Source organism: Grus americana, chromosome 1 (assembly GCF_028858705.1).
Source record: "Grus americana isolate bGruAme1 chromosome 1, bGruAme1.mat, whole genome shotgun sequence".
NCBI lineage: Eukaryota > Metazoa > Chordata > Aves > Gruiformes > Gruidae > Grus > Grus americana.
Genome location: NC_072852.1, coordinates 44,311,584 through 44,328,585, shown reverse-complemented (window position 1 = coordinate 44,328,585; position 17,002 = coordinate 44,311,584). Strand labels below are relative to the sequence as shown.

Below are 17,002 nucleotides of genomic sequence, written 5' to 3'. Positions count from 1 at the left end.
CTTCCAGTGTTTCAGAATGGAAACTTTCCAGATTGATAAAGGATCTATTGGTGATAAAGAACTTTCATTTTGCTTGAATGGCAATTCCAAATATATTTTTCATAATACAGCACAGATGTTGTACTCTCATAAAGCAGCTGAGAAGCTGTAAGAGGAGCATCTTTCTGAGAATCTGTTTGTGCACATTTTAGCCAGGGAACTCTTTCATTGGAGAGGAAAAAAGCACATGTTTGTGATATTATATTGACCTTGATAAAGCTGCCCTAAAATAGATTTGAAAATTAAATAAGGAAAATTTAAAATCAAAATATCATTCCTGAAAGTTTTATATTGAGAAAATTTCTGGATTTTGTCTTAAAAGCTGTTCTTAATTCTATACATTATACACATCAATTCATATATTTTGTATATGAATTCAGATCATAACATGACATGACAGACTTTTGTTATTGCTGTTGCATGTAATACTAATTTAAGTCAGTTGTATTTATGGGCCACAATGATTTTTATTTGTACATGAAGTGCTCTGTGGGAAAACAAGAGACAATAATCATAAACTGAAAGTTGGAAGTTCTAACTGAATGTGAAGAAAAATATTTCCACAAAAGGATAATTAAGCATTGGTCCAGGTTGCCCCGAGAGGCTGCAGAAACTCCATCCTCGGAGGTTTTCAAGACTTGCCTGGAGAAAGTGCTGAGCAACCTGGTCTAAACTCAAGTGTTGATCCTGCTTTGAGCAGGAGGCCGGGCTGGGAGACCTCTTGACGTCCCTTCCAGCCTCAATGATTATGTGATTCCACAGTTTCAGAGTCAATCTGTTTCCCTTGCTTCCTTTGCCAGAGATACCTGCTGATACCAGCTCCCCTCTGAGTGTGCAAAATGAGGAACAAATATTGTGACTAAGTAGTATTTCCCCATCCTCATTGTTTTATGGTTCACCCTCATCCTCACCATCATGACTCATGATAATGAGAAAGTTTGATACTAAGATTTTGAATCAGAAAATAAAATAATCAAAGTGAATTATTAGTGTATTCCAGACCTCTGTGTTATGCTGAAAGAGAAAAGAGCAGTTAATCTAATTATAAACTCAGTGCTTATTACACTTTAAAAATAAAATTATATAAAATGGTTAAATAGAATATTTTATCACCAGTATTAATTACAAAAATAGTGATTTATTGTCCCAATACCGACATGCTTTGACGAAAAAATGACAAGACAAACAGGAAACCAGTAGGGCTGATATGAAATGACATGTCTTATCTATTTCTGAAAAATCAGAAAAATAATGCTGCAAACATGAAAAAAATCACACACACACATAAACACAAAGAATTATCTGAAAATGCTTCACACATGAGTGTCAAAATCTTTTCAGAAGTTCAGAATTGTGAGCAACGTAAGTTTTAAGCTATACATTTTGCTTCCCTAATTCTGCAATAACGCGTACTGCGCAGTTCTAAGGCAGGCAATGTAAGGCAGCTATGCAAACAAAACAGTGGCAGAGTTTTGCTTAATTTAGAAAAACCTGGGCAGTTGAATCTAATCTGTTTATTTTTCACGTCATGCTAATACGGTATTACAAATACAATAATCATATTACTACTATTATTAATAAGATAAAGTTACATTTGTTATTAATGAAACACAGAACAGTGATCTCTTATGATCAATATTCATGGCAGGCTGTATTTTCATCAATGTGGTTTCCATGATCTGAATGGTTTTATTAAAATTAGGTACACAATAAAAAAAGCCCTAAGAGAAAAGAGCAAAACTCCTGAATGTAAAATAGAAGCTGTTTTAGAAAACAGTAACTGTTTCTCTAACGGCTTTCATAGCCTACTGTAAAACTTGTGGAGGCAAGGATAAACTATGATAGTGACCTGGTAAGATTACTCAAGCCAGACAGAATTGCCTAACCTGGAAATCTAATCTTAGTGAAGCCCATAAAAATGCAGCACGCACACGTGTAAAATATGTAGGCTAAGATGAATTTTGAAGATCAAGTCTGATAATTTACTTCTTACGTAGCTAATTATAACTAACTGCTGGACACTTATCTGCCTGGAAGTAAGACTGCAAAAAAAGTTTTGTGGTTTTAAAACTGCATAATTACTTGCAAGTAACCATGGGAACTGGCATTAACCAAAATGTCCTTTTCAGTGCAGCTTTCAATTATACATATAAACTTCATCTCTTCCCCCCCCAAAGCCCTTTCTTTGTTCCTCAAGCTTTGACATAAAATATTAATTTAGGTATAAAGAATGAATTTAACTTTTACTGTGGAACAGAAAATAACAGTGTAGGCAATAAGAATTGATCATTTTCACAGCTGCCTGTTACCCCCACTGAAATTGGGATAATTATACACAGTCCAGAAAACAACTGTACTATATAGTGATTTTTGATATAGGGCTATTACATATTATTCCCAATTCTATTAAAGACCATTATTCACTCCCTTTCATGTAGTGAAGTTTCAAGAGACCATGAGCATGCCCTACAGTAAATAGACTTTTAAAAAACATAGTCGTAAATTTAGAAAAATAAACCTACACCTTTTCAAGTGTCACTTGCAGATGACTACAGAACTACAGAATTTAACTATTTTACATGGAAAGGTAATTTTTTGATCCACATAGTCAGTAGCTAAAACATCATCTTGGGACAAAATTCAAAGTTTCACATATCCATGTGTGAACCACTCTGTATTCCTTCAATATTTTTGTTTAAGCTACACTGTGACCTGGAAAGTCCAGGTAGATATCATGGTAAAAGACATGGAAATTAACTGATTTTTTTTCCATAATTATAGATATCTAAATCACCCACCTACAGAAATTAGAAAAAGAAATCAAATCTTTACCAATCACCAGCAACTGACAGAATGGTGAACTAAAGGGAGTTAATTATGCAAACTCCTTTTGCTAGGTTACCTCAGATATGCATCTTTAGTTAAAAAGCTAAAAAATTTACCTGTGTATCTCAACAACTCTACTGGAATAAATGGATGGCATTTTAGTAATTACATTTCAAAGGCACCACACGGCGCTTGGAATCGGATAGGCTCAGTCTCTGGGGAAGGGCCATCTGATGGGCTCTCCTTGAGGAACACTCAGCTGCTAGTTTAAAAAGTAGCATTACTGTAACCCGGGGGTGAATTGATTGCTTGCCCTGATAACAAGTGTTATTCACTGTAAGCACTAGAGAAAACGCTGAGTTTCCACAACCAGGCCTAAAGACAAATCGTGTAAGTGGTAGAAGAGTGCAGGAGCAAACACAAGTAGACTACAACTTGTTATCTGACTTCCTGTTCTGGATGTGACAGGTTTGGCAACTGCCCGTCTTATAGAGGTGACTGAGAAATGGAAAGCCAACTTGCTTAAAATACAGGGTATCCTGGCACATACGATGATCATGAAAAATTCCTGAAGCTATTTTCAAGGTCTCAAATTTCAAGGCTCATAAGGTTAGACAATATAGACACTAACAAATATTTACTAGACATCTGCACATCCAAATACAATAAATAAACATAGAATAAAACATTAAATATAAAAAATATACATAGTAAGATGCATAACACCAAGAAAAACATAATAGCAAGCATAAATAAAAAGAAAAAAAGAAAAAATGCAAAAACAATGCATGTGTTCTGCAGGATCACTCCTTGCCACAGATCCCACTCTTTCATCGGCAAGGTATCTGCCAGACTGTCGTTCATATACGAGAAATGTAGCTGAGCACCACTCAAAGCATTTGCCTTTTCTGTACAAGACTGTAATTGATTTCATAGGTTATTTTTTAGAACTGCTAAGGTAGAGACCACCTTATTCTTATGAGTTGATAAGGCACTGGGTATACACGACCAAGGAAGGTGAGAGAATCAAAGCAGAGTACATGATAAGTTTACAGTAACTATGTAAATTCTTTTGAATTTTCTATGGACTGTACAGTATTTTTACTGGTGATCCTATCAGAAGGTGGTAAGATAATTAGCAATATTGATATATGAAACCCCATCCAAAAGCAAAGCAACAAAACTACAGGTTTCTTTGGAGGAAAGTCTTGTATTGGAACTCATTGTTCCAGGGGGATAAGAAGTGATGTGCCAGGAAATTTCACCCAACAGAGAAGCATCACTGCCCCAGCAGCATCAGAAAATGACAAGGCAACCAAACTGTGGATATGATCCTGTCAAAAAGCCTTAGAAGTGACAGAAGATTTTGCTTACCAAGGAAAAGATATTTGTGTAATAGACAGTCAAGTCCTAACACACAGAAATACAGACGTTCTCTTATGTAGTCAAGCTGCTTCAGCATGCTCTCCATAAAGGTACTGAAACGGAGTGATAGGCTTGTAATGTCATCAATTTCCAAAAAACCCAATGGAATTATAATTGTTCATTAATGGCGCACAAAAACTGCACATCCAAAACACACTTGAAACCATTTAATCTGTGAACAAGCATCAATATAAACCACAGACATCTAACTGTGAAAACATCTGAGAAAGCATTCTACATCATTTCAGAGTACAACAACTGTTGCCTACAGATCACACTGTCAAATATTTCTACTTTTTTTAACCAGGCACAATCTAGAAGAAAAATGAAAAGCTTTCTAAATGGCTACTCATATTTTGGGTGAAAATGACAGAAGTTCTACAGAAAATATACAGGAGGTCAAGGCAACCACAAGAGCAAAACAACTAGCGGCAGCTTTTCATCAGGGTATCTAGAGGAGCTTACTAGTATCTTGATAAAATCTGTACTTTCATTTTTCTAGCTCTAAATTGCCATTGCTCTTGTTTACCAATATAGCTAACATACCAGCAACAAATATCCTTTTCATTACACCTTTTTTACGTCTTTCAGATGTAAATAAATAAATATTCAGCCTTAAATAAATAAATATTCTGCCTTCAGAATGTAATTCTTGGGCCTCTTCTTTTCTTACGTATACTGCCATTAGCTCTTAACTTACCAAAGAACATCACCTTTGTATCACACTGCTCACCCTTATTTCTCTAATTTCAATCTCTTGCCCATTCTGAGATAAATCGATGGTACAAGTCACATCAAATTCTAGGCGACCAAATAAATTTCACCCAATCAGAGAAGTAAGAGGTAACAATACACGTATTAAGTATCTTAAATGAATGCAGTTACTATGGAGATCCCTTTTAAATCTAAATAACTGTGATCTTTTGTCCTTCCTCTTCTGTATTATCACTGCAAGTCCCTAATTCTTTCTTTCTATCCAGTACAGCATACTATTTTTTCTGAGTATAACTATTTCTACCTGTGGCCAAAAAAAAATTCTGGTCCCTGAAAAATAAATTAGTAAATCCTTCTTTCTACTGGCACCACACTAAGTCCAAACATGATAACTGAACTTAAGAAGTCAGCCACGTGACAGCTGATCAATGCTTCTATTTAGAAACATTCTGACATCTCTTGTTCTCCAATTTTGGTGGGGTTTTTTTGGTACACGTTGAGTGTTTGTCTGTGACATCTAAAACTGTGACTGGAACCCAGGGTTCATCTGCTCCTCCTGCTTATTCCCATGAGAAGTAGTAACTATACTTCAATTAACTTTTAAAAAGCTTACATATAAACATTATCTAAATCTCCTGAAAAGTAATTCTAAATTCCCAGTTGGAAATAACTTCCATAAGGCAGGTTGCACCACAGTACCAGATCAACTGACACAGCTCTGGTCATTCTAAATCGATGAGTTTCAAGTTGTTAAATGAATTGTCCAACTACCCTGCCATAACTTTCTGCTAAAGAAGTTGTGACAGCACTTACATTGTCCACCTAAGCTAAAAAAACTGATGAAGCAACATTTTGCTAACCAGAACGTACGTACACGTAGGAGTAGGCAAGGCTATACAGGGATAGGAATGCTGCATACTGATTCACTGGCAGCCACACATGGGCAACACAGCGGTGCTGAGCGCTATCAAAATGCCTTTATTCATATCTCAATCATCAACTTTATAGAGACTCCTTAGAGAAGGCTTTAATGTGTCCTCGTAGCCATGATGGTTTTAAGCAGCGATGATTCACAACTGTCACACAGTCCTAGTGTTAACTGCCTTCCTCGCACCATGCAGTTCACGATACTCTATAACTCATAACCTGTCTCTTTCTCCTTTACTGAACAATAACCAGTTTATTAGTCAGTAAACACACATTGTTCAACAGTTTATTGAACCCTGTACACATTTTTTAAAATCTCCTATTGACAGTGCACAGGAATGGATGTGCTGTTTCTGAAAAATAACAACTCGCTTAATTGTCCATATTTATTTTCAGCGTTGTAGCTGTATCACTCAGCTGACTGATAGTTGCACTTTGGTGGCGTACTTCGTGGGAAGCTAATGTTGAAGAGATGCTGTAAACCTGATTTAATATATTGCAACAAATAAAAGGACACTTAGGATTAATAAAACAGAGCTTTATTTAGTCTGTAGAAACAAGCAGATCATTCAAATAACCCCTCAAGGTTTCATAATCTTATAACATTTCTGGTTTTATATGCTAAATCTTAGAGATTCCTTTTCACAAGCCTAATATTGTATTTTTAATAATACTCTTTTCTTCATTTAAGATGTATAATATTCAGTTTCACTGTAAAAATGAATAATTTTACAGAGCTTCTGGTTGATTTTTTTTCAGTTCAGCACTGGAACTTCAGCTGAGAGAAAGCTATTTGACAACGGAGAACATAATGTTCCAGCAAAACAGAGAAAAAAAAAGCAAGAGAGACAGACAGCAAAAGCAAGAGAGCACGCACACATGCGTGCAAGAAGAAAAGGAAGAAACACAAACATGGGGGGTTTTTTTTGAGCTCTTAGTAAAATATCTAATCAGCAGAAAACAGAAGCTCTTCAAACAGACCACACATAGCGTGCTACAGGCAGATAATTTGGAGAAAGTACTCTGTGCTAAAGCTAAGGGTTTAACAACCAACAAAAAGGCAGAGAGATAATGTATTCATGTATCATCTATAAGCAAATTTAGCATGTTCTCTCTGAAGCCATGTAACCTTACAGCCCCATGCCCATAGTACGTAGAAAAGGAAGAAGTAGAAGCAAAGCTACAAAGACTGTTGGCTGCATGGGATAAAGAGATGCCCAAAGAGCTCTGAGCTTATGTCAAGGAAACAAACAGAGTGAATAGGTACAAACCCCAGGTTCCCTCATTGTTCTGTAGTACGACAGTAAGATATCTGGGCATGGGGAGGAAGGAACGTACATACAGAAGCAAGTACTTTATGTCTAGATACATCACTGATCACACAAATGGGTACCATCCCAGCTTGAGTACCTCTTTGCAAGGTCAGTCACAACCTAGTTACAGCACTCCAGGAGATGTAAATGAAAGAAGTCATATTTTATCCCTGTTGTTACCCTTTGGAAAGCACTGTTATGAAGAAGATCAGGGACTATGGAAACTACAAGAAAACAAATTAGGTGACACTGGGGAATGAGGGATCTTCTCCAGAAGAGGTAGCTCTAGAAGGGAAACTAAGATTTAGGTAGAGCTACCAATAAGACAGTAGTAAAGGGAGAAATATGGGAATATCAACAATAAATCAAAGGAGAAAGGAGAATCAGAAGCAATATGGGGCTAGATGTCATAGTAGTATGTAGCAGATTAAGATAATTACACCAGAGCTTTCCTCTTCCCTAGCCCCATCTCATTATTCAGGTTTGTAAAGTCTGCTGGTTTTTCCCAGGAGAATGAATAGGGGAGGCAGGGAGAGTTTATATTGGTAAAAAATGCACCACAAAACTCGATGTTTGTAGGATTTGTTCAGTCTTATACAGGTATTTTCAAGATTAGAAAACACCAAGCAAGCCAATTTTTTTAAAGCCATAGTTACTTAACAATAGATATAATCTCAGTTTCTTTTAACATACCTCAAAAATAATTAGGCACTGATGAACACCTTTATCAAACAAACTAACTCACTGGCACCTTTTAAGAAGTATGTGCTGCTGGACAAATCAATACTCAGAACAGTCTCAGAGTCTGAAACAATAATGATAAGTAACAGCAGTACATAGTTCTGTCATTCTTCAAGGTCTTCGCAATACTGGGATGGTATCAGCTCGTTCTTTTCATGCCAGTAACGATACTAACAATTTCACCACAGGAGTGAATTCCAACCCTCCTGGAATGTTGTTATGTGCCACCATATCCACTTTTAAAAGGAAAGCTACTCAAGAGGGTTTAAGCAAGTTGCTCATATCCATTAACATATCCTTGGAAAACATATCCTTGATCCTTCAGTATCAGACATCTGGATTTTCTTCCATGTCTTTTTTTTTTTTTAATTCTTTTTTTTTCTTTGGGGGGGGGGGACAGTCTACATAAGCATTCCTCAAGCTATGAAGCAAAATTTAACAGGAAAAAGGATCCCCAAACTACTTAAAAGTAAAGTTAGTTAAGTGAAGTTCTTTTTCAGAATAGCGCAGTAAAAATGTGACACAGGAGATACACATTAATGAAAAACAAACTTCCAACAATCACACCAAAAATACTTGACGAGTACAAGAAACACTTGCCTCTAATTCAGGATAGAACTTAACAGTGTGATCCCTACTAGTACTGCCACAAAGAGACTGGAGGAAATGAAGTCTCGCTATTGATCAGTCACGAAGGACAGCCCACATACGAATGGGAAAGTACAGCTGTCACACGCTCGTGAATGCCAGAAAGCTGTGAAAGCCATTGTGTATGATCCATGATGGGGCTGGATAGCATCACCCTGCTTTCACATGCTTAAAATCACTGGTTCCGCTTCAGAGGCAGTTAGTGTAAGTAGAATTCTAGTTGTGATTTAATATAATGAGCCTACTCAGCAGATTATTAATATAAATTACAATTATGACTTCTGGAGGAAACAGTCTTGAAAATAGATGTGAAAATAGAACAGAGAGAGGGCTTGCAAAACTCTTGTGCATTAACAATGGCTTCATACAAGTTATACGTAACCTATCTTTTTTGGAACAACTGTTTTTTAAAGGAAGTCAGGTTTCAAATCCTTCATTCTTTTTAAATGGATATGGAACTAGTTCACAAGGATTGGGATGTGGACTGGTTTTCCAGAGTGCAACCGGAGTGTCTACATTGACATGTCATAGCAGAAGACACCGAGGCTGCAAATAGTCAAATTTCAGAGAAAATACAAAAATTATGACCACACAGCAACTGAGATGTAACAATTCCTTATTATAAGCATAGCTGTGTACTGCAAACATTTACAACTTTATAAGGATCATATGACTTCATATATAAAAAGCCACTGATTCTGTTCTCCTTAAGAGATGTCTAAGTACATAATTATAAAGTTTAGATGTAATTCCCATTTTAAAACCTTCCTAAATGCATATTTGCCCAATAGACCATAACTCTCCAAAAGGAATCATTGTTATCTGCAGGATAAACTATTAACAGTTTAATAGCTAGTGGTTTATTAACTAATGGTTTAATGCAGTTTAAAGTTCTTAAAGTTATTATCCCTGAAGTAAAATTAGATCTTTAAATAAACTCTGTTGGTGGTATTTCATTTAAACTAAAGATTCAAACACTGAGACACACTTCTAAGAGCAAAATCCCATCAAACTGGTTAAGGTTGCACAGTCTAAATAACATCTTATTCCTTTTTTCTCATCCTTCTTTCTAAAAGAAATGTTCTCACTTGGCATCGCAACTTATAAGGATGAGTGAAAAAGACTTATGGTATAAAAGCAGCCTGGGTACTATTTCTGTTAGAAGTGAAAAGGTATTGGGAGACCTATTATGTGAAAGATCAAAGTGTACTGCTGTGCAGTACTAGCAGAGACCTCCAGGCATTTTACACAATATTGCCAGACAAATGTTTGGGTGTTAGCCTTGGAAGCTCCACCTCCTGGATCCGCGTGACTGCGTGAAAATCTCCCCTTTCAATAAAAAAAATAGGCTTCTAAACCTTGAGATTTTGGAGGGACTGAAGCAGTCATGGAAATCGGGCAGTAATGAGAAAATCTCCCAAATACATGTCTCATGGGAAAACCAGAACCTTAATATCTTTAATGGCTCAACTAAAGATTTTAATTGTTGAGATTGGAAACATGGCCTATATGTTATGTGCTTTATGACCACCACGTTCAAAAACTTGTGCCTTCAGCTCAAATCACTGCTGTTCCATTTATTAGCATAGCTACAAGAGTCTCGAATATGAAATACATCAATAAACATTGCTGTAAGAGCTCTCGTGCAGAGGCTCTTCTCAGAGCAAAACCACGTCTTTGCCTCTTTAGCTTGCAGTACAAAGCTGAAGGTAAAGCTGCAGAAGCACACTGCAGTCACATTGCTAATATATTTGATATATTCCAGTGCACTCCTAATGACTCCTAATTTCTAGCTGTTTTAAAGTATATCCCCCCTGCCCAAAAATCCTAATCCAAGGAATCATGTTTTTCCAAATATACTTAATTTTGAATTTTGTGCTTTCAAAATTATTTATTGCAAGAAAAATTCTGCAGTGCCCATTTTCAGGCACATCAGATATCAATATAAACACAACGGATTAACATCATAAAATATATTTTTATGTGCTATCTTTGGTCGTTGGCTTCACAAAACATTATTTACATGGGAAAGTAACTGAATTCCCTATTCTCTGCATTTTCAGAGACAAATGTTGTCAATATACTAGTAACTTAAAGATATGATTGTAAACAGGGCTAAGACACATCTTTTCTCATTTCAGGATAAACTTACTTAAATGAGTTTCATTCACATATGAAAAACTGTCAAAACGTGATGTTTATGATGGCTATATGTCTTCATAATAAGATTTACAGTGCGAAACTTTAAAAGAAGGAAACAAAGCAAATCACCATTGAGGAACAAACTCCTACTTGGAGAGGAGCCAAACCTGCCATGTAGTGTTCCTTAGCTATCACCGACTTCATACTGGGGGGTCACCTATGTATATAATCACTTGTATCATGTTAGTTATTTTTTTGAGTTAACCTTCATGTACCATAAATGCGAAATAGTGGAGCTGAAAAGAAAGTCTATCCTCTCAGTTCCCAATCAAAGCTTAAGTCACTACAAGAACAGTGACAGCACAGTGACAGAACTGGCTATCTCCAATTCTCTAACGAAATGTGGGCTGGAATTCACCTACATCGATACATATCCGAAGCTAACCCAGTAGTCTTTAAAAGAGGATTGTGTAAAGAGATTAAGAATTATAAACAAAAGGTAAGTACTGATTAAAGCTCGCCTTCACAAAAAAAGAACACCAAACTGCTCCCCAAAAGCATGCCGCACCGCAGATGTCTATTCATTTTGTTTGATTGTATTTAGAGACAGGACTACAATAGCAGTTACCAACGTCAGCAAAGCTGCATTATGATGACACAGGATAATTCTTCTTACTGAGAGATTTTAATCACAAATATTAAATACAGTCAGTAACCAAAAACTAAAAAAATCAAAACAAATTATCAGCCTCCCCATTCAAAAACACATAGAGCCATAATAAAAACTGCAGGAGAAAAGGAAATTTGACATTAAAACTTCTTTGATATGTGGATCATAGAAGCAGTTCATTATAGTAGCTTCTTGGAAGCTGCCTCAGTAATTGTGTAAGACTGCTGCCATGTGTATACACAGTGTGACTTAATGCAAAAAAACCCACCTTTTTTTAAATGGAAACTTGATGTTAGTCTGAAAGAGCCTGATTTAAAATCATAGCCAAGTTGATATTCAATGTAATGTTTAAAAATAGCAAATTACAGTACAAGAACACAGTATACAAGACAAGAAAACAAGCACATGTTAACCCTACTGACTGAAGCTGGCTTGTGAAATTCCAATGAGCAAATTAAGTTAATAAATATTTTGCTTTTGAAACCTAATGCGTAAAGTGGTTAAAGTCTACTGCATCAGCCAGTGCATTTGGCTCCTACGCTTAGAAAGGGTGCTCATTTCTTTCACTTTTTTTTGGTGGACAAAGAAGTTGGTAAATACACATGTACTTCAGAATAAATATATATAACAACATTGAAAAAATGGAAAATACAACCCAGATTTCCAGTGCAAAACTTCCAAGTAATAGACAACACATCAGCCAATAATTTATTGAAACCATTAAATGGCTTAAATGGTTAAATTCCTAGCTGAGAAAAATATGATTACATGACTTCTGGGGCACTTGGAAAACACATCGTTTGAAAACGTGTCTAGAAAAGGATGTGTTTACCAATTGAAGAAAAAGCTGAGAAGCTGCAGCAGATAAATTAAATAGTGGTGAGTAATCAATCACGGTGCTAAAATGATAGATGACAACTAAACTGAAGCCCCAGGGAAGTACAAACACAGAGCCATTTTGCAAAATTAGGTTGCATAACTAGCATACCTCAAAGCAGTACAGAATCTAAATCCGTGTCAGAGATCTCACACTAAAAAATGCAAAGCTGTGTCTGTAATACAAGATCGGTAAAAAGAAAGAAAAATGAGGTTTTGAGGCACAGAAATTTGTAAGCATATGAGTCACAGAGAATATACTACTCTGAATCGTCTTAACATGATAACCAAAATAGAGACAAAATAAAAACCCTTTACACTATGCAAATGTTACTATATAATTTACCAGAGGTTCACACCTCCACTGGCGGGGGGGCAGAAAAAGTGAAACTAATTTAGGGGAAGACCTCATTAAAGAATTCAGGTAGTGTGAACACTCAAATGAACTATTTTATCCAAGCTTGCAGTATATGCACATGAATTTTAATGGGCAATGAAAAAACCTGGGAGCACAGGGAATGAGGGCATTTCCATGCTGCTTCTAGATTACTATATTGCAATGAAAGATTGAAATCGTAATGTAAAGGAAGATTATTGTGATTAGTAGAGAACATTCAGAAACCACAGGCTCATTTCTTTTTGAAGGCTCATACATTCAACTTTTACAAAACTGACCCTTCCAAAACCAAGGAGCCCTTCATTTAGCTACTTCATCTCTGGTACATTACATACCTACAGAAAACATGGTAGCTTTTGAAACAGATGTTAGGGTAAACAATGGTAATATTGCGTGCTCATGAGCTAATGGTAAGTCTAAGATGAATTTAGCTCCTCTACATGTAGTGGAGTCCAGCTGCCTGTACAATCGTTTCCAGCAGGTCAAACCTCCTCTCATCCGCTCGCAGCAGAGCACGGTTTGGCCATCCTCCTCCTCCTGTATTAGCTCTTCGTTTGTGCAGTCTCCTAATTTATGTCACATTACCTGAACTTGTTTTTATTAAACAAGAATAATGAAAAAACTGTTATTAACCAGCAGGCACTGAAGATGTCAATTATTTGATAAACCAAAGTATGTGGCGGATGAAATTTGATTGCTGCTGACTATGTGAGGACAATGGACACCTCTTCTGGAACAGGTATTGCAAGACTTTTTCCCTCCTCCACAAAGGACGACTGTGATCTTTTGCAATACCAAAGCCAAATGACAAAGGCTTTTGCATTTGGAACAAAGATGAGAACAATTCCAACCTACCAAATGTAGTATATATTATCACTTTTATTTTATTGCTTTCTTAATAAGAACAATATTACTTTTATCTTCTTCCTATATCTGGAATACAGTATTTTTGCCTCTCAGCACTGGAGATTTTAAATTTTATTTTTAATTCAGGTCAAGAAAAAGAAGTATTTTAAAACAAAGATCCACAATTTATCAATCCCAGTGTCAGAAGAATGACTTATTCCTTAGTGTATGAACAACATACAGCTCACAAGGGTGTTGTAAGCAGGCCCAAAGGTGGCATACATGAATTCCCTATATGGCTGAATGTATAGCACGACCAAGTTAGTAACATTCCTCCTCACTGATGATGGATGACAGATAAATGTAATTTTATTTCTGTTTTATTATTCTAAATAAATTACACATTACAAATGTTAAACAACTACTGTACAGTTTCATTTCAGTCATTATACATTAATTGTTAGATCATTTGTACTTTATAATCATAATACCATAACTGATAAAATTAACTGATGGATACTATGAGAAGGTTCTGTCAACCTCTTCTGACAGCAGAAAATACAGAATTTACAGGTGATGGAGTACCAATAATAGTTGATCAATTTTTTTCTCACTATACATAAATAAATCCACACTATTTTGAAACAGCTGCCTGTGAGTTCTGGCCACAATACAAGTGAGGAGAAAATCTTTGAGTGTCTGCAGTAGTGAAATTTACTTTCTACAAAATGGTTTATAACAACTCCTGGATTTTTTGTATACATACATCAGTTGAATTATTGCTTGGAATTGCTAATATTTATGCATGTAACCATCAGTCATCTGCTGCCAAAACTTAAGATCCAGGGGAAAGCATAATTAATTTGGTTGAAGGTTTCCCATGCGTTAAATAACAACTCCCCAAAGTTCCAACGTATCTTTCCCTACATCAAATAAAATTTGCAAGAGCTGACTCATTTCATAGTATGTTGAACTCTTTGCAAATTCTTTAGATACAGGTATATGGCATTATTCTGTGTGTTATTACCCGACAATGCCAAAAATGCTCTTGGTCTGCAGCGTATCTATGCGATACTAGAAACAGCAAGCTCAAAATTTGCCAAAGATCGGGAACATTCTGCAATGCAGCTCTGCCAAGAGGAAGAGGAGATGGCCCTGTGTGGGAGATGTGAGGAGAAACTATGAAGTTGGAGCAGATTAGCTGTGTAGGTAAAAGACTGGAAAGATAAAGGGTGAAGAGAGGTGTGATAGCATGTGGGGAATATAAACCACAAGAGTCATGAGGGGAAAGAAGAGAAAATGGAAGGAAAGTGCGATTGATAGAAGCAGCAATGGAAAGTTAAGAGGAATAGATAAATAAGAGTTTTGAGGTTTTTTTAAAACTTTTTTTTTTCTAATGATCTTCTGGAACATATGTATGATTTGTTATATGTCTAAAAAATGCCTACTGTTATCACAGTTTAGTACACTGTATAAGTAATGATACAGATTCAAACAAGCATTATGTTGCCCTCAGCTTCAATGAAATGTCACACATTTCCTTTCATGTTGTCTGATTAAACGTAATGTTAAACCCCATCATTGAACTCGGTTGCCCAGAGAGATACTCGGCATTTTTTGGCTTTTGAGATTTATACATAATCTTTTCAACCAAAGAGTTTTATTTTTACTGCTTGCCAAAAAATATCCAAGATTTATTTCTATCCAAAACTAATCTGTTTCATACGCCAGTTTGGCTAAACAAATAGAAATTTTGTATATGACAATAAAATTCCTTCAATTCTACTGCATGGTATACTGTCAGATGTATATTCTATAAGTAGAACAATGCTGAAGAGTACATATTCTCTGTACATTACTTACTGTCCATAATCTTCTGCCCTAAAGAAGCAGGCTCTATGAGCACCTAGCATAGAGGAGCTGTTTTGTTGGAACTGTTAACAGAAATGCCATAACACACATTCGCCCGCTTTGGTTCTCAGAGGATCTGGCCACCTGTGAATACGCAGTGATGCAGTACACCCATACACCCTGCTACGTTTCCCAGGGCACATTACTTACTTAGGACTGGCAATAAAAGCAGTGTCTGTTCTCTATTATATCACGACTGGTACTTTACCAGCAGCCAGGCATTTTTTTTTCAAAGAAGAACAGCATCAATAATATCATCCACAACAAGACCATGGCTCATGTTCTTGTCTCAGCAAGTAGTTTTAATTTCTTGATGCTTTATAAAGCTGTAGTTATTACAGGCCAGTGCAGCCACGCATTGTGACTGGTCATACGGTACAGTGAACAGCACAGCTCTCGACCAGGGCAGTTCAGAACAATTAATCAGCAATTAAGTGGTTAACACAAAACCTTATAACTCTCTTACTCGTGCCCTGAACCAACAGGATCTAACTGATCCAAAACCTAAGCGTTTTTCTGCTAAATTTCGGGTGTAAGCAAATGTTAGTGTTAATACTATTTTTAGCTTGGTATCTTCTAGTATTACAATTCACTTTTGCTGATAAGAAAAAGACAGTATGTTCAGTATGGGCAGCGATGCAGACACATCGTGTGGATTATCTGGGCCTCTTACCTAAGGTGATTATAGGATTAATAAAGTCTACCCCTGTGAAATGAAACTGTGTTGGATAAAAGGCAGAAATGCTCACTGCACTAATTTTGTACACTTGTTAAAAGAACTGTGAATAAGAAAAAATATAAAAATGGAAGTATAAATAGTGTTCAGCTTCACAGTATGTAATCTGGTCACTTACTATTCACAATACAGACGGTGTGCTTAACTCTCTTCTCTTTGTTTATTCAGGACTCCACGTTTCTGTAAGAAAAACAAATACATGCATTTATCATCTACAGGAAATAAATTACCTAGTTTCATTTCTGCCATAGAAGTTTGCCATTTTCACATTTAGTTTTGGTTTACTGCAAGATTTAAAGCCCCGGGTTTTTGTGAAATCGTCCTGAAGAGAAAATTCACATTGGTCCTTTTCCTTCAAAGGCAGTTTCCAGTCTTGGGTACTACAATAGCAGCAGAGATGGGAAATCCACAGGCTCAGGGGACAAATCTCTTCTGAAACCTCATCCCAAATTCTGGGCATCTGAATAGCATCTGGGCACCTGCAGCTCTCCCCAGTTTAGGGAAGGTGACAGGCTTTCACACCTGTGAGGCTGGCAATCCTCTGCTCAAAATTAAATTCTCATGCTGTATTAGATCTTGGCTGGATGACCCCATTAGGCTGAGGAGTTAAGGAAGAAACAACGTGTACCTCCACAGCCTCCCCCACCGCTTCTGGAGCAGAGCGGGACATGCTGCGGAGGGGCGTTTGATGCCTCACTCCCACCGTTCCATGCAGACAATTAGCATAATAAGCACTGATCACAGCACACCAGCTGCTTAGCCTTTCTTGGGCACTTTACAGGCATCACAAC

General features: G+C 36.6%; 1 protein-coding gene across 6 annotated transcripts in view; it reads right to left on the bottom strand.

Moving 5' to 3' along the window:
• SYT1 (synaptotagmin 1) overlaps positions 1 to 17,002 on the bottom strand; it is a 359,821-nt gene that overhangs the window by 218,155 nt on the left and 124,664 nt on the right. For 5 of the 6 annotated variants that reach the window (XM_054811274.1, XM_054811286.1, XM_054811280.1 and 2 more), the window contains one exon: positions 16,330 to 16,391. The exons of the other annotated variant lie outside the window; for it this stretch is intronic. Coding sequence is in view for 2 of the 5 variants with exons in the window: in XM_054811286.1 (XP_054667261.1) it covers position 16,330 (1 nt within the window). In the remaining 3 variants the exon portion in view is untranslated. The remainder of the gene's footprint in view (positions 1 to 16,329; positions 16,392 to 17,002) is intronic. 6 annotated transcript variants of the gene reach the window in all.